Source organism: Periophthalmus magnuspinnatus, chromosome 22 (assembly GCF_009829125.3).
Source record: "Periophthalmus magnuspinnatus isolate fPerMag1 chromosome 22, fPerMag1.2.pri, whole genome shotgun sequence".
In the NCBI taxonomy this organism is placed as follows: Eukaryota; Metazoa; Chordata; class Actinopteri; order Gobiiformes; family Gobiidae; genus Periophthalmus; species Periophthalmus magnuspinnatus.
This window is the reverse complement of record NC_047147.1, coordinates 6,123,306-6,142,064: the sequence shown is the minus strand read 5'-3', so window position 1 is coordinate 6,142,064 and position 18,759 is coordinate 6,123,306. Positions and strand designations below refer to the sequence as shown.

The 18,759-nt window shown below is 41.0% G+C and overlaps 1 protein-coding gene across 1 annotated transcript in view; it reads right to left on the bottom strand.

Moving 5' to 3' along the window:
* Positions 1–628: 628 nt before the first annotated feature.
* LOC117391076 (glutamate receptor ionotropic, NMDA 3B-like) overlaps positions 629–18,759 on the bottom strand; it is a 262,458-nt gene continuing 244,327 nt past the window's right edge. Inside the window, exons 9-12 of the mRNA XM_033988892.2 lie at positions 17,793–17,944; positions 7,478–7,642; positions 3,107–3,174; positions 629–1,659 (exon numbers count right to left, since the gene is read on the bottom strand). Of these exons, the coding sequence (XP_033844783.1) occupies positions 714–1,659; positions 3,107–3,174; positions 7,478–7,642; positions 17,793–17,944 (1,331 nt within the window). The 3' untranslated portion in view covers positions 629–713. The remainder of the gene's footprint in view (positions 1,660–3,106; positions 3,175–7,477; positions 7,643–17,792; positions 17,945–18,759) is intronic.

Sequence of the window (18,759 nt, the reverse complement as noted above, 5' to 3'; positions counted from 1 at the left end):
TTCAAAAAGTACTATTCTCTTCATTCAGGCCAAAGGTAGCGTCAGTCAGTACAGAAATGCATAACCTTGTTTTCCTCAGTGAAAAAAACATACCTGTCTGTGCCTATTGAGCTGTGGGAAGCAGAGATGCAGCACCCTCTAGTGGTAAAAGACGAGATTTTTGTGAAGTAACAACATCAAGTGATAAAAAGTGTCCAGTTATTAGCACAAATTCCCCACAATTATCCAATCAGAAAGCAGAATGACCAGCACATTTGGGTTGCCAGTTTCAATAAAAATCCAGCTGGTTTAAACCTAAAAATGCGTCTTTCTTATCTGAATCCTCACTATCTAAACCCCAGCACCTGCAGCCAGTCGTTTATCGATGCTAGTACAGCCTCTGCAGCTCAGTGAGTGAATTCTGGACGTTCTGAGCTTTCACGTGACATGGCCTGTCCTTTATACTGAAAATGAAAACAATTCATATTTGATTTCTAATTGCAGGTTAAGGCTCCGACAACCCAGGTTCAGTTGTGATTGTAGAACTTTTTTTATAAGTGGAAAAGCCAAATAATATCAGAACCTCACAGATCAGACCCATAAAATACCTTAATATCAATTGCTTTTATCGTTAAATGAGCCCACAGTACATATAACATTGCTAATTTTTGGATTTTTTTCCCGTTTTCTGCTTCCCACAGCTCGCACCCTGCTCTCCTCACTCCTGCCTCTGCTCAGGTCCGGTTCACAGTGGCTGGGTTTGTGTTCGTCCTGTCCACGGTGTTGAGCGCTCGCGTCAGGTTAGCCTTCTGTCTGTCCAGGCTAGAAGTGTTTCGCGATTGGACCGTTCCCTGTTGGTTCCCACGGTTACGCTCCAAACTGGCGGAAGCACGCGATTGCACAGTCCTCTCCCCCGTTAAGGTGTTCACAGAGCGCACCTCATTAGATCGCCCTCTGTCCAAACTGTTATTTAATTGGCCGCTGCGTCCTTCCAAACTCGCTCCTGATTGGTTAGCCCTTGCCACCTGCTGCTGATTGTTCAAAGTTTGGAGTTGGCTCGTCCTGTCCCGTTCAGGAATATTCGGTTGGACTGAGCTACTCCTATCCGTGTTTATAGTTTGTATCCTCTGTCTTTCCAAACTTGTATCCCGTCGTACAAATCCGCTCCTCTCTCGTTCGATGCTGTTCTGGATTTCCGCTCTCCTGGCCAAAGCTTCTCGTAACTGCGTTCGATAAGTTTCAATTTTCCCTTGCAATTCCTGGAGCTCTCCTTCCCAAAGACCGGTCTGGCCTGTCCTGCTTCCCAATGGAGACAGGACCAAACCGGAGGACGCCAGTGCAGATGGTGGTCCCCCGTTAGCATGGAGGCTAATGTGACTAGGAGATCCAAATCCGGTTAAGCTTCCCAGGCCGAGTCCACCCATTCCCATTCCCAACCCAGGTCGGCCCACCATCCCGGGGCGACCGCGGACAGAGGCGGTGTGGGTGCGGAGGCGGTAGCTGTGAAGTGTTTCCAGGTCGAAGTGCACGCGTTTCTCCTTGTGGTCTAGAGAGGGGGAGGAGGAGGCGCCCGTGTCGATCCCAGTGAGCGAGGCGGGAAGTGATGTCGGAGGCGAGGGGGGCGGGGCCTGGTGCTGCTTCCTGTGCAGGGTGCAGTTCTCCGAGATGCAAGAAGATGGTCTGGAGGAAAGATAAGAACGACATATTTAGTGTGATGAAGAAATAATGAAAAGATTAGTGGATACAGTTTAAATATGGCTGCACTTTTTTTTAAATATATCCAGAACAAGTGCCTTTTATTTTTAATGTTTTTTTACACATTCAGGAGTATTTACACTGGTCACTGCCAAACTAAGGCTAGAATCAACGTGTTTTTAAGCAAGTTCTATATTACAGGGTTTACACACGACTGGACTGGACAATGTAATAACAACCTTTCCAGAATTCCGTATATATGGAACTCTGACCGCGAGTATCATAGCAACCAAAGAGCCAATCCAGAGTGAGGCTTGTAACAGTCCCTCATATTTATGTATTTAATTTAGTGTTTGTCCTTTTTATATTTTACGTTCATGCCATCTAGTGGTGAGACCTGCGGAACAAACTATTTTTAATAAAGTTCCGCCCGACCCTAATTAGTCGCGCACGTTTTCAAGATCTCAGGTAAGAAATGAACTAAAATGTAGAAATAATAAACAACCTTTGACATCTTTATTAATATGTATTTAGAATAAGAGGAGCAATTAACCCCTCGTGGATGTCGGTTCACGAGGTTTATGTACTTTTATTTTGTGTTATTTAAGTTTCATGTAATGTATTATAAAAATTTCACTTTAAATATATATATTTTGTGTGTGTATTTCCTTTTTGTGACAGTTTGCACAGGTTGTAAAGAGGAGAATAAAGCCTGTTTTCTCTACCTCGTGCTCATATGAAATCCTTGAGCGTGCTATAAGGCTGTTGAAGGTAACGCCGCTTCCCGTTCGCACCGCTGGATTAGCAAGGAGCGTGCACTTAGCAACGCTGTCAATCAAACCTGTTGCTAACACTAGCGGGAGTGACCTCGGGGAAAGAAGACACCTGATTTGTCTGTTGTTAATGTTCATATCTTGATTTACGGACACAATAGTCAAATAAAAATAGCAGGATCATGCAGAACGGGTGAATGAACGAGTCGATGAAGCCGGAAGTGTGACAATAAACACGTCCTATTTTGGAAAACAGCGGCGAGCTTTTTTACACTTTCAAACAAGATGGCGGCCTTCGTCACATCAGAAACATTTGATCTCAACTCAAAATCATTTAGTCTTTATTACAATGATGATACCCCATTATATTTGCTCGATAAATTTCTCTAGTATAGTATAAATCTGAACAGTTGACTCATTTGGTATTGGGAACTAAATGCCCCTTTAATGGCTCCTCTCAGAAAAATGGTTTCATGCTCGGAGTATTACGGTCTAGACGAGAGTTTATGAGTCTTTTTTCAATGTCAGACAGTTACATTGTGTTGCTAATAGTTACTGCACTGAAGAACAGTTACAAGGCATTTCTGCAGGTAAAACGAACAAAACAAATTCTCAAAACGCCCCAAAAGAGACATGTCAAATTGAAAAATGGTCCTCACTTTTCCTCAAAGCCTGTCAGCTCCTTCCCCACGTCCTCGTATGTGGTGTGCAGCGCCCGGTGGATTTTCTGGAAGCAAAGAAGAAATTATCAAACTTTGTCACCTCTTTTGAACTAATGATGGAGAATTAGACTTTGTGAGTGAAACCGTCCCAATGTGTTGAGTTAATAATTGTTCAAAACCTGCTTAGGTGTTTAAATGATTCACTTAATGGCATAAAGAAAATATCTTAAAATGGTCCATGGTAACAGCTTTTATCAGCTACTTCAAACTGCTTTTCTATATATGTATTTATTCTAGTTTCAAGCTAAATTTGCATTACTTATTAAGATGAAAAGTGCACTACATCACTTTTTGGTTTGGGGGTTTGCCATCTGCTTGTCTCCGTGGCAATACTATAGTTCATTCAGTGGAACATTCGAGGCAAAGCGACAACATCTCATGGATAGCAAAAGAAAAAATTGAATTGTTGCGGATCATACGTGGACGACTGAGGGATTACACAGACAACATCTCACGGACAGACACGTACTTCAGACATTTTCTTAATATTGGAAATACATATTGATCCCAGTCAGAACCGGTCCAACCTATAATCAGACTGAGCAGCTGCTTAGGGCCCCGAGGCCACAAGAGGGGCCCCAAGAGCCCATACATTTATATTGAAAATAATGTGATATATCAAGCTTTATTGGACACAGGGCTTGTGTGTTTACATCAGCCTAAATATCCCTCTAAAACAATCACATTTGTTTTATATCTATAGTAGTAAAATATCTGCTGCTGCTACATTTGTTTTTGAGTCGGGCAGAGGTGAGGGCAGCTCTGTGTTTACACCGGAGCAAGGACCCGACATAATGTAAATTTAAGCCACTGTCGCCAAAAGGAACACATTAAAATCCACCAGAAATGAAGAAAAAATGTCTAGAATTTAAAAGATCTTGCCCTCCTTATATGTTTGTTCTGTTCTTGTGACTGTGGTAGTTGTGACATTCTGGATGTTTTCAGTCTGATGTTGTTCAGATAAACACAAATACAACTGGTCAAAGTGATGAGAGCAGAGTCAGAATGTGTCAAATGTGAATCACCAACAGCTGAACCAGGAGGGGGCCCCAGAGACACAATCATCTTAGGGCCCCTGAAAGCTGGGACCGGCCCTGATCCCAGTCAGATAACGCACAAGTCTAAGAACAGACAAACAGCGATAATAAACTACACTAGTCAAAACTACTGAGATTATATTTTGAATTCCAGAGAATTTACCATAATGTATAAAGTCATACACCAACCTTCAGATCAGTGGACACGCTACCAACTGAGCTATTGTTGAAGTGTAAAATAATCACAGGATGCTACAGGCTGTCAGAATGCAGTTTGGAGGAATGCTGCGTTTTATTAAAATGCGTTTATCTTCTGACGACAGGACAAACTAGTGTACAGGGGAGCTGCTCAGATGCCCTCCCTGTGATGAGACCTACACGCTGCATCAGAGCTACCGTCCTTTGAGAGAGATGTGCAAAGAAAAATGTCAGCCGCCTTGATTTCCACTTCCAATATTCACTCAAATACTGCCAAAGGCGACCCGTCTTATACTGCGGGAATAAAAGATGACATTCCATTGCGGGATCTCTAATTGTCCACTGTCCGTCGGCCAGATTAATTAAAGTGTCACATGAAATATTTATATCAATGCACTTTTCACAAAAACTTTGGAGAGAACTTCTTGGGAACAGATTTGGTCTAATGAGATTTCAAATAAAGAAAGTCAATGCATTGTACGATATTAACGAGCTAATATCAAAGCCAAGAACTGGGCTGCGTTCACGGCACCTTGTATCTTTGTGGTGGAATTTACTGCCGTTTTTTGCTGTTTGCTCCAAAAAGTGGTGGCTTTATTCAACCTCAAATATGTTGTTGTTGTCAGGGGAAAAGAAAAAGGAAGGAAAACTATTAATATGGAAAGTTTGTGAAGGCGATACCAAACAAAATGATGATAGGGTTCAACGTTTGTTTGGATAGAGAGTTGTATAGGCTCCTGCTCTATAGAATATGTTCAAGACCTACTGTATTCATGGACGAGGGTGAATAGTAAACTGTCACATTTTCATATAGCGCTTTTCTTCCTTCAAAACACTCAAAGCGGTTTACATCAAGGAACCACACACCCATTCAGACGCACATTCATACACCAGAGTACACAGACACCGGGGGCGAAGTGGGTTAATAGCCTTAGCCCAAACAAAAGACGACTGGACAAACCGTTGTAGGAGTTAAGACGACGTCCAGTGTCCAGTTGACAGATTTAAATTTAGTCTTTTGCTTTGGATCAGACCTGGACGACTGAGGGATCGCACAGAGTCTTACCCAAGGAAACAACGACAGTATTCATCCACCGACCTTTGGATCATTGACATTACTTTCTGCTTTGTTTTTTGTCTTATATTTAGACTGTAGTTGGACATGAGAATCCATCCATCCATTTTCTTCCACTTATCCCGGGAGCAGCAGTCTAAGCAGGTACTCCCAGACTTCCCTCACCCCAGACACGTCCTCCAGCTCCTCCGGTGTGACCCTGAGGCGTTCCCAGGCCAGCCGAGAGACATAATCCCTCCAGCGTGTCCTGGGTTTTCCCCGGGGCCTCCTCCAGGTGGGACATGCCCAGAACACCTCTTAGTGGACACCATTCTTAGTTGGACATAAGAATAACTGAAATATATGTGTACCGATACGAGTTACACACTATTACCTATTTTTGTGCACAATACTTTGACATATGCACATGTCTTTACTTGTTAATAATGTATGTAGCCTGGACATTGTAAATCGCAGCACGTGTTTATGAATGTGCACTGCAGAAGGCCTTACACAGTGTTACTAATGGTACATCAAAAGTGCTGACGTTATAAGCAACGTTTGGACATTTTGGCTCTCTCCTCTGAAATATTGATGCCCTCAGCCCATTTTGGGGCACGTCGTCTATAAAGGTTTGAACTCAACTTACCCAGTGACAGATGGTAACTACACTGTCCAGGCCATAAACCACATGGTAAGAAGAGTAAGTCCTTGCAGACTCCTAAAAGAAAACTATTACTATTTTATCACTAGACAAACTCGAATAAGAAAGACGGGTTTTGTAAAATGTGTTTATCGACATTACCATGGCCAAAATGTTGCGGAAATAATCAGTAGTGGAACGTCAGGAAGTAAAATTAGTATCATACAAGTACTTAAGTAAAATTTTTAGGTATCTACAATTTACTTTTTTATATACTTTTTACTTTTTTCACTACATTTGAGAGCTTTATCTGTACTTTCTACTACATTTTGGAACTGGAAATGGAAGCAATTTTTTTATTATTTTCTGAGACCTGCTGAAAAGGCTGAGGGTTTATTTTCATCACACTCATAATTTGAGCAAACAAGAATATCCGAATAAAAACAGCGAGGAAAAAATGATCAGTTTAATTGTTTCTGTTGAACAAACGTCAGCACAAATCTTAATCAAAATCACTACATTTAAAGCTTTATGGGATCTCAAAATCTGTGCAAAATACATTAACTTTTACATTTTTAAAGCGGTACTTTTAATATTTTTTCTTAAGTAGACTTTTTCATATGATGCTTTTACTTTTACTTGAGTATTTTTTGCTTTTTTTGTACTTTTAAGTAACAAAACTGCATTCCACCAGTAATAATACCACAGTCTGTTGTAGTCTGGAGTCTTTTAATAACATGCAAACTTTGTACAAAACTTTGTTCACAGTCAAAGCTACACTACTTCAAACACTCCACATGCTCCGGAGTGATGAAAAACGAGCTCAGTTGCCATAGTGATTAACAACTGCAAACTGAATATTATATCTTTTAAATGTGTCCTCAAAATGTCGCCTATAACGGGAAGCTGAAAGCCATTGTTGAACTGATACATTGCCTCATTACATCCCCTTTTACTTTTTAATGAAGACAGTACATTTTAAATCAGTAAATTAACTTACATTTTTAATACCCAATTGTGGAAACTATTTTATAAAAGAAGAATTACAGGAAGAGGCTTTGATTCGATTTGCGTTTTGTTATTACTAAATCACTGAAATTTCTTTGCATTGACCTTTTTACATTCCTCTTCTCTCAAAAGGACATAATTACACCATCATTCCAAATATTCCTCTAAAATTGACTCATCTGGACTTGTAGTAGCGCATTTATCCCAGTAGAGGGCGCAGTCGACCCACAGCTAAACCCTCCATCCTCATCTCCACACCTCTGTCTCCCAGCATGCCCCAGTGCGAGTGTGTGTGCGCATGCATTTGGACAGATTGCGGTCGTTAATACTCGCTCCCCGGTGTATTCTTGTTCCTGTTTGTATCTCACCTGGCTGGTGTGTAGCCAGTACTGCAGCGTGTTGGCCCTGCGCAGACGGGGGAGGATCAGGTGATAAAAGGTGTGCTCTCCGGCCAAGGTCAACAAAGCTCCGCCCACGCCCATACACAGGAGCACGAAGAGGCCCGAGAAGTGCTGGATGCCCATTTGCAGAGTCTGGGGGCAGAAAGACATGTCAAAATGATTACGTTTTACGGATAATTACGATTTTCTAGCTACAATATAGTCAAAAAACATGATTAAACGTATCAAGTCGTGTTACGTTTGCGTTTATATAATGTTTTCAGGTAATGTTTAAGAGGAATTGCATTGTAGTGCCAAGATACTGCCTGTTTACGTCCTGCAATCTTGTACGTCATCAGCAGTATAATACTCCCTACAACAGAAGGATAGCCAGAATTGAATGGACGATATTAACACAGTATCCTGAAGGGTCACGTCTTTGGGTTCTGTGCGAGCAAAGTGGGTTAAGTGTCTTGCCCAAGGACGCAACAACAAGATTCATCTGTGGGAGCTGGAATCGCACCGCCAACCTGTGAATATTCGGATCTGACCGTTCAACCAATAATGTTTTTTATGTTGAGAGCGGGATTTAACTGCGCTACTGTTGCCTTGTCTTATTATAGTTTGTAGTTTGGATAGTAGTGTGATAATAGTTGTAGTTTTATTATTGATTACTATCTGATTTTTAACCTTTCTATCTGATATCAACAGAATCCTGAGCTGAAGGTGAAAGTATTTCTATTCCTCAAACAAAATCTGCATGTACTAAGGTCCTATATTACGCAAAATTGTCCAAAAGACAGACCTGGAGTTGTGTTTTGTTTCATTCGCACATGTTTGCGTAACACTTTATTATTATCATCGTATTTTCCGGACTTTAAGTAGCACTTTTTTTTCAGTTTGTCCGGGGGTGCGACTTATACTCAGATGCGACTTATGTGAAATTATTAAAATATATAATGTCACATCTTTGTTATTTGTACATCGACAACTGCACAAGGCACTTCATCTACCTCCGGATTTGGTGGAGTTGTTCAGAATTGACACCGAGGATGAAGAATTCAGTGGATTTATTGATTTGGAGTGAGATCCAGAGTAAACTTGTTGCTTGTTTTTTCTGCTTTATTTATCTGATTAACTGTTAATATCTTACGTTAACAAACCAGACACGTGTTCAGTTCTGTCTGTGCTTCATGTCGCTGAATAAATATAAATGTGTTATGTTATCGTGATGTACTGATATTCAGCCTGTTGTTCCACATTTTATTATTATTATTATAACTTGTCTTTAAAGATAAAATGTCTGTTCTTGGTCTCGGATTTTGTACATTTCACCAAAAATGTGACTTATAGTCCAGTGCGACTTATATATGTTTTTTTTTTCTTCATTATTATGCATTTTTTGGCTGGTGCAACTTATATTCCGGAGCGTCGTATAGTCCAGAAAATACGGTAGACTGTCAACATCTCCAAAGCTCAATATGCTCTGTTCCACCTTGTGATGTCATGAAGTAGTTTTCAAGTTAACAGCAACTTTTTACCTTTAGCTCAGCGGGGATTGGCAATTCCAGGGTTGAAATTATTCAAATGATTCTAGTGAAGGTGTGTGGAGTTTAAAAACACAGTGGAGCACTTCCTGTATTACCACATGATGACATCACAAAGTGGAACAGTGTTTTTTTCAGTTTGAGAGAAGAACTCAGCCTAAATCTGCAGGGTTAAACATGTGCGAATGAAACAAAACACAACTCCTGGTCTGTTTGTGATGAGGAAACGTAAGAAAAACAGCGTAATACGAGCTCTTTAAAATACATTTTACAGTACAAAACGTGAACACAACGGCGCAAATATCGGACTCAATGATGCACGACAGGCTGATGCTCATCCATGAACATATCAGACGCAATCAGTCAATGGATCGACCGGGGATCTGTTCAATTAACCGATATCCGAGCCGGTATTCCTCTAGATTGACGTCATTATGGGACAAAAGTATATGTCTGTGCACGTTCTATAAATACAGCTAATCAGTACTACATTGTGCGGTTTTGATTGTCAGCGTGTGGGCTCAACATAACACGATGAAGAGTACAGAACGACAGGAGAGAGGAGAGATGAGGAGGAAGAGGAGGTGGTGTGGAGGGGTGACAGTGATTAGTTGCGACTGGGGCCGATAGACTGGGAAACGCGGAGACGGATGAGATTGTATTTACATAATTACCAGTTAGGAAAGACAATCTGCAGTTTGTATTCAGCTGCTGGTCTTTAGTGTGAACCCACAGACCATAAATAAAGAGGTGGAGACCAACTTGCAGCGTTAAAATGTTCTATTCTTCGTTCTATTGTTCTGTTTTCGAGTTTGTGTCGGTGTGAGAGAGATTGGTGGTGGTCAGAGAGGCCGATGGCACAGATTGGCAGTCGGTTTACTCCAGGGCAGCTGTGGCTATAGGATTATTTTACCATTGAATATGGAGTGAGAGAATAATAATGATGACGGGGCTGCGCTTTCAGAGACTTTGAGCCCATAAAAAACGATATAAGTGTAATTAAGTTGTTTTCTGATCTATAAAAACATATAAAAAGTTTGTCTGTGTTAGTTGTTTTGTTGTTTATATCGCATCTGTAATCTAGACAAGTGTTTGGTTTAATTGAGAAATAGGGCTTTACAAATAGTTATGCATATTCTCTCTCTTTTTCTCTTCTTTCTCACACACTCTCTCTTCTCTTGTCTTTCTCTTTCTCTTCTTTCTCTCTTCTCTTCTCTTTCTCTCTCTCATCTTTCTCCCACACTCTTTTTTCTTTCTTTTTCTCTCTTCTCTTTCTTCTTTCTCCCATCCTCTTTTCTCCTTCCTTCTCTTCTTTCTCTCATACTCTCTTCTTTCGTTCTTTCTCTTGTTTCTCCCACACTCTCTTATTTCTCTCTCTCTCTCTCTTTCTCTTCTTTCTCTCTGTTCTTTCTCCCATACTTTTTCTTTCTTTTTCTCTTCTCCTTCGCTCTTTCTTTCTCTTCTCTTTCTCTCTTCTTTCTCCCACACTCTGCCTTCTCTTCCTCTCTCTATTTCTCTTCTGTCTCCCACTCTCTCTCTTCTCTTTCTCTCTTTCTCTTCTCTCTCTCGCACTCTCTTCTCTTTCTTTCTCTCTCCCTTTTTTATCCCACACTATCTCTTCTCTTCTCTTTCTCGCTCTATTTCTCTTCTTTCTCCTACACTCGCTCTTCTCTTCTCTCTCTCTCTCTTCTTTCTCTCTCTCTCTCTGTCTCTCTCTTCTTTCTCCCACATTTGCTCTTCTCTTTCTCTCTCTCTTCTCTCTCTCTGTCTCTCTCTTCCTTCTCCCACACTCGCTCTTCTCTTTCTCTCTCTTTCTCTTCTTTCTCTCTCTCTCTGTCTCTCTCTTCTTTCTCCCACACTATCTCTTCTCTTCTCTTTCTCTCTCTATTTCTCTTCTTTCTCCCACACTCGCTCTTCTCTCTCTCTTCTTTCTTTTTCTTTCTTTTTCTCCCTCTTCTCTTCCTCTCTCTCTTCTAGGGGTATATTTCAGATGCTATAATGTGATGACATCATACTTTCAGATGGGGGCGGGGCTAAAGCCAGATTTTCCATTTGATTAAAATGTGTAAATATTTCATTCATTCACAAAAGTCGATCCTGATCATTTTTATCAGTGACTAAACCCAAGTCTTTGCTCCACTACAACAAAAAGCCGTCCCCATCATTTTAAAGGAGCACTGTGTAACTCCTGGTGAAGGGCTCGTCTCCATGGAGATCTCTTTCCCTGGTTATCTATCCCCACAGAGACAAGCAGATGCCGCCTCCAGACCGAGTTACTTGTCAGGTCTGTAGAGAGGCTAGTCACTCACAGAAAGAACGCATGTTTTTTATAGATTTAAAAACACTTTTTATTTAAGAAATGCACCATTGATACTTTAAATGTCCCATATTACACAAAACAGACTCTTGTGAACTTTAAGTCATGTTATAATGTCATTATCTCATCAAAAACAGACCTGGAGTTGTATTTTGTTTCATTCACAGATGTTTGAGTAACACTTTATTATTAATCTGTAACATCTCCAAAGCTCAGAATGCTCTGTTCCACCTTGTGATGTCATCAAGTGGTAGTTTTCAAGTGAACAGCTGCGTTTAATCTCTAGTTTAGTAGAGCTGAAATTATACAAATGAGTCTAGTGAAGATGCACAAACAAACAAACAAACTAAACTATCTCTTTTCTTTCTTTCTCTCTTCTTTCTCCTACACTGTCTCTTCTCTTTCTCTTCTCTTTCTCCTAAACTCTCTTCTCTTTCTCTCTATTTGTTCTCTTGTTTCTTCCACACTATCTCTTCTCTGTCTTTCTCTCTCTTTTCTCTTTCTTTTCTTTCTCCCACACTTTCTTCTCTGCTCTTTTTCACTCTTCTTTCTCTTTTCTCCCACACTCTCTTCTCTTTCTTTCTCTCTTCTTTCTCCTACACTCTTTCTTCTCTTCGCTTTCTTTCTCTCTCTTCTCTTCATTCTCTTATTTCTCCCACACTATCGCTTCTCTTTCTTTCTCTCTTCTCTCTCCTACACTCTTTCTTCCCTTTCTTTCTCTCTCTTCTCTTCGTTCTCTTATTTCTCCCACACTATCTCTTTTTTCTTTCTCTTTTCTCTTTCTCCCTTATTTCTCCCACACTCTCTCTTCTCTTTCTCTTCTTTCTCCTACACTCTCTTCTCTTTCCTTCTCTTGCTTCTCTTTCTCTTCTTTCTCCTACACTCTCTTCTCTTTCCTTCTCTCTCTTCTCTTTCTCTTCTTTCTCCTACACTCTCTTCTCTTTCCTTCTCTTGCTTCTCTTTCTCTTCTTTCTCCTACACTCTCTTCTCTTTCCTTCTCTTGCTTCTCTTTCTCTTCTTTATTCTACACTCTCTTCTCTTTCCTTCTCTTGCTTCTCTTTCTCTTCTTTCTCCTACACTCTATTTTCTTTCTTTCTCTCTCTTCTTTCTCCTTTTACCTTTAGTTTAGTAAGGATGAAATAATCCAAATGATTCTAGTGAAGGTGCATAGAGTTAATAAAGCAAACAAACAAACAAAAAAATAAATTGTGGAGCACTTCCTGTATTACCACATGATGACATCACAAGGTGGAACCGCGTGTTTCCAGTTTGAGAGAAGAACACAGCCTAAATCTGCAGCTTTTTAGTGTTAAACATGTGTCTCCAGGGCTGTTTATGATGAGAAAACAACATTATAACACATCAGAAAACAGCGTAATGTGGCCCTTTAATGTTATACTGTGGAACATTCCAGGCACGCCACAGGAAAAGTTACTCAGTGCACCTTTATTGAAACGCACCAGTACAATCTGTCTATCTTTTTGTAGTCTCATTGCTAAAAGGGAGAAGCAGTAACCAGTCGACGAGTCCAGTCTTTTCACATATCACTGCTATTTTTTTTTTTTTTACTGCATTTTTGTTTTACTTTACTAAAGAAGATACTGCGTTTTTTTTTCCACTGCGTCGCAAATGTACAGTCTAATAATGTAAGAGGCATGAGTGGTCTGGGAGTGGAGCTTAAATCAGAGCAGAAGTAGAAGAGGAGGAAGAAGAGGAGGATGAAAAGGAGGAGGAGGAGGAAGATGAGGCCGGGGACAGGACATAATGTTTAATTGAAGATGAGTTTGTTCCCATTTGCACATCTCTGACACAGCGTCTGTCTGTGAGGCTCTCCTCCTCTCGGGGCAGCGGTGAAAAACCTCGCCCCCTGTCCCCACCCCCCCGTACTAAAATATGGCTTCCACCGTCCCCGTTTCATTCCGACGTCGCCGCAAATGGCAATTAGCCTCACGCTGACTCGACAAATTCATCAGTGACAAGAGTGACCCCGCGTTGCTCCCAATCCAGAGGGCAGTACGGCAATCCTGCTATTACACCGTGCCTCCAACCCGTCCTGCAGGCTGAACTTAGGGTTGTCATTTTCTCAGGAGGAGCCGCCGCCGTGTAATTGCTTTTACTATAGTGTTGTGGTGGCAGAGTGGTTAGCTCTCTTGGCGCTCTGCAGGGTGGTTGTAAGCTAAATCTTGATACTAAATCAAAACAATCTAAGGGCACACTTGTCAAACGCAGGCCCGGGGACCAAATCTGGCCCGCGGTGTGGTTATATTTGGCCCGTGAGATCATATGAAATGTGCTTTAGAGCTGGTATATAACACATACACCACTAATACTACAAATCCCACAATGCTTTTCAGTAAATATTGAGTTCAGACCGTGAATTTGTCTCAGTTTTTAATTTTGGCCCACTCTGAATTTGAGTTAGACACCCCTGAGCTAGCATGTCGTGTACGTTCTCTCTCAGCTAAAGAGGTTATGGCGTCAACTCTAAGCCCGACTAGATAAAGAGGATAGAATTTGGCAACAAAACCACACATAACGATGCAAATCCCTGGACGGAGGCTAGTTTTATGTGGCGACGTAAACTCAAGTGTCCCCCACAGACGTACAAGAACTGGTCACTCCAAATTGCCCTTTTGTCAACAGATTTTACCGTGCATGGTAATGGTTAAGCCTTTCGCCTCATAACAGAAAGATTTGGGGTTCAATTCCACCAGTACCAGTTCTTTCTTCATGGAGTTTGCATGTTCTCCTTGTGTCTGTAGTTTCTTTTAGTCTTAAGACACGATAGTTAAAGAAGGGGTATTATTAACGGCATTACATATTTAGATCATCGTGTTACCTTTTTATACTTTTGAAAATGCTATACAACGCTTAGCACATTTGGTTTTTTTGTTGCTCTTCATGCTAAGTGCATAGGGTCCGTGCGTCTATTATAAGACTAGTGGCCGCTCGTAGGTACTGCAGCTCCCTGAGGCTCCGGCGCAGAAATAATTCTCCCATAAAGCACAGTGGATTTTTTGGGATTTCAAACTACCTGTGCTCGGCTAACGGCATCCACAGCTTTCACAAAGGTCAGCTTTTGTAGGGATTCCTCTCTTTTTTTTCAGCATGAACATTTACATTTTAAATCGTCAAAGCGGCAAAAACTTAGTCTTGTAAAATTTTGCCTATGCCTGCTCTGAACTCATCACCATCATCAGTATTTATTATTATTTTATTTTATTATTATTTTATTTATTTATTTTATTTTATTATTTGTTTATTTTTCTCTCCATCTATATTCTCTATACCTTCCCTTCTCACTTACAAATTACTTGTACTAGCACCCTCGTTTCCATCTTAACCCCTCCCAAATCATGGAAGTCTCACACACACACACTCACACAACACACATGCACACACACACACACACACGCACACGCACACAACACACACACAGACTTGTCAAATACAATTGTAAATAGCTGTTATGTTCACAAACCATGTTATGTCTTGTATGTCTTCCCATCACTTGTCACTATTGTATATGTACGGTCACTATGTTTGTGTGTCTTGCATTAAAATTGATCACGCAGTACACATTTCTGACACTATCCCGCATTGAGGAAGTAATGCGGAGCAGAAAATTACTTTAGGCCCACGCGTCAATGAGCACAGGGCATTGAAAACAATATGACGCCATCTTGGGTCCACTTTCCAGATTTGATTATACTACTTCCATGATAGCGTCGCACTGCGAACCGAGAGGAGCGTTTGAACAGTGCCTAGGAGAGATCGCTAGATTACTCAGACATGCGTAGATGACATTTAAAACCTCTGCAGGCATGTTTTTGATGAGGGAACAACGGCCAAAAAGATGATTTGCTGCAGAATACCCCGTCTAACATTTGTATTTCTTAGTTACATTTAGCGAGATACTGTATTTGCCTTGTGTCGTACTGCTAACCGTGTACCTAGTGTCGTACTGCGAACCGAGAGGAGCGCTTGAACAGTGCCTAGGAGAGATCGCTAGATTACTCAGACATGCATGGATGACATTTAAAACCTCTGCAGGCATGTTTTTGATGAGGGAACAACAGTCAAAAAGATAATTTGCTGCATAATACCCCGTCTAACATTTGTATTTCTTAGTTATATTTAGCGAGATACTGTATTTACCTTGCAAATGAAACTCTGCCTAAAAGAAATCAAGATACTGAGCTAAAACCGGATCACATTGGCGGATAGCATCTTAGCGGATAGCATCTTAGCGCTAACCCTCATGTCATCAACGTTCATGACAGAAAGTACCTACCCAATGTCTCAAAGTGTACAGTTACTACTGAGCCCAGACACTTGAGATCAACCCGTATTTGAGGTAAATGGAGGAAAATGGAGTTGGAGTGTGATTCTGAAGAGGTCGGCGTGCAGACTTGTATAGCACAAATAAGAGAGAGGGAGAAAAACATGGTGCCATCTTGAGACTTCAACTTTTCTAAAGGGGTGCAAACAGGACGAGGACCAGAGAACGGTGAGTACTTTGCTCCGGCACAAATAAGAGTCTTCTCCACTCTGTATCTAAGTGTTTGTATCTCTGCGTAGAGTCTGCAAATAGACCCAGAGTGGCATGATACTGGAGGACTTGTGTGTGTGTGTGTGTGTGTGTGTGGTCACCTGTGTGAGTGTGTGGTCACTTGTGTGTGTGTGTGTATGTGTGTGTGTGTGGGGTGACAGAGGGGCAGCCAATTCAGCCCAATGTCCCTGAGGTAGACACTCATTTAGGGACATGCCACGGCCCTGGTTAGCACACAATGCACGTCCAAACAACACAGCAACAAAGGTAAACACGCGCTCTCTCTTTCTCTCTTTTATCTGCCCATCTCTCGCATTCTCTCTCCACTTTTCTCTTTCTCTTCTCTCGTTATTTCTTCCTTTCTTTTCTTTCTATCTCCCGCTGTTTCCCTGTCGTTCTCTTTGAATGTCCAATGCCGTTTTACTATCCCTTTCTTTCTCCCTCTGTGTCGCTTTCTTCCTCTCTCTATCTTTCTCCTTCTCTGTCTCTCTCTCTTTTGATAGACAATAAGGATCTGGTAAAAATAAAAATCTCTCTCCCTCTCTTTCGTTCTGTCCGTTATGTTCTCTCTTTTTCTGTGCTTCTCTTTTTCCTCTCTGGCCCTCTTTCTTTCTCCTCCCTTTTCTTTCTTTCTGTCTCTCCCTCTCTTTTTACAGACAATGATATAAAAAATCTCTCCTCACTTTTTCACTCCTTTCTTTCCTTTGCCCCTTTCTTTCTCTCTCCCTCTCTCTTTTACAGACAGTATAGAGATCTGTTAAAAATATAAAAATCCCTCCCTCTCCTGGTCAATTTCTTTCCTTTTTCTTTCTTTCTCTTCTTCTATTTCTGTCCTTTTCTCTTTCTCCTCCTCCTTTTTTCTCTCCACCTTTATTTCTTTCTCTTTTTGTCTCTCCCTTTCTCACTTTCTCTTTGACACAATAAAGATCTGTTAAGAATAAAATCAAATTATTCTTCTCTCTTCACCTCTTTCTCTTTCTCCTCCTTCTTTCGTTTTGTCTTTTCTTTGTTTTCCCCTCTTAATTTCTTTTTTCTCCCTCCTTTTTACAGACACCATAAAGATCTGTTAAACATATACAGTTTTCTCCCTCTCCCCTTCACTTTCTTTCTCTGCTTCTCTTTCTCTCTCTCTCACTTTTTCTTTCTGTCCTTCACTTTCTCTTATTTTCTGGTTCTCCGTTTCTTTCTTTTTGTCTCAATCTCACCCCATCTTTCCTTTTTTCCCTTCCCCCTTTTCTCTCTCTTTCTCCCCCTCCTTACCTTCTCTCCTTCTCTCCCCCTTCCTCTCTCTTTCTCCCCCTCCCTGTTTCTTTTTCTCCTTCTCTTTCTCTCTCACTTTTTCCTCTCTATCCTTCACTTTCTCTCATTTTCTGGTTCTCCCTGCCTCTATTTGTCTCTTTCTCACCCCATCTTTCATTCTTTCTCCCTCTTTCTTTCATCTCCCCAGCCTTTTCTCTCTCTTTCTCCCCCTCCCTGTTTCTTTCTCTCCTTCTTTCTTTCTCTCTCACTTTTACCTTTTCTCTCTATCCTTCACTTTCTCTCATTTTCTGGTTCTCCCTGACTCAATTTGTCTCTTTCTCACCTCATCTTTCATTCTTTCTCCCTCTTTCTTTCGTCTCCCCAGCCTTTTCTCTCTCTTTCTCCCCCTCCCTGTTTCTTTCTCTCCTTCTTTCTCTCTCTCACTTTTACCTTTTCTCTCTATCCTTCACTTTCTCTCATTTTCTGGTTCTCCCTGCCTCTACTAGTCTCTTTCGCACCCCATCTTTCTTTCTTTCTTTCTTTCTTTCTTTCTCCTCCTTTCTTTTTCTTCCCCCTTTCTCTCTCTTTCTCCCGATCCCTGTTTCTTTCTCTCCTTCTCTCTCTCTCTTTCTCTCTCTTTATTCTTACCTCCGTGACGGCAAACACTCTCTTCCCACAGGGCACGACCTTATACCATTTGTCGTGGAGCATGTCCATGAAGCCGTCCGACTTGTAGCGACTCACGAACTCGGACACGTTGCGGGTGAGCGGGGAGCCTTGGGGGAGTCCGATACCGTAGCCTGTAAGGGACAAAAAGAAGAGGAATTCAACGCTTAAGTAAATATATTAATAAAAGCAGCTACTCATTTGAACCAAAATCACATATCAAGTCAAACTGAAACTTTTCTGAATGGTTCTAAAATGGAAGAAGTAGTTTAAGACGACGAAGTACTACAAAAAACACCGTATTTTCTGGACAATAAGTCGCACATTTTTCATAGTTTGTCCGGGGGTGCGACTTATATTCAGATGCGACTTATGTGAAATTACTAAAATATATAATTTCACATCTTTGTTATTGTCACGCTGACGACCACACGAGGGCGCTCTAGGCTTGTGCACCAGTATGACAGACACATGTAAGCAGAAGCGGCGTTTCATTTACTTCTGGAGTGGGTGGAGTTGTTCACCGAGGATGAAGAATTCAATGGATTTATTGATTTGGAGTGAGATCCAGAGTAAACTTGTTGCTTGTTTTTTCTGCTTTATTTATCTGATTAACTGTTAATATCTTACGTTAACAAACCAGACACGTGTTCAGTTCTGTCTGTGCTTCATGTCGCTGAATAAATATAAATGTGTTACGTTATCGTGATGTACTGATATTCAGCCTGTTGTTCCACATTTTGTTATTATTATTATAACTTGACTTTAAAGATAAAATGTCTGTTCTTGGTCTCAGATTTTGTAAAATAAATTTCCCACCAAAAATACGACTTATCGTCCAGTGCGACTTATATATGTTTTTTTTCTTCATTATTATGTATTTTTGGCCGGTGCGACTTATACTCCAGAAAATGCTGTACTTTATAATACCTGTAACTGTTTTTGTTGA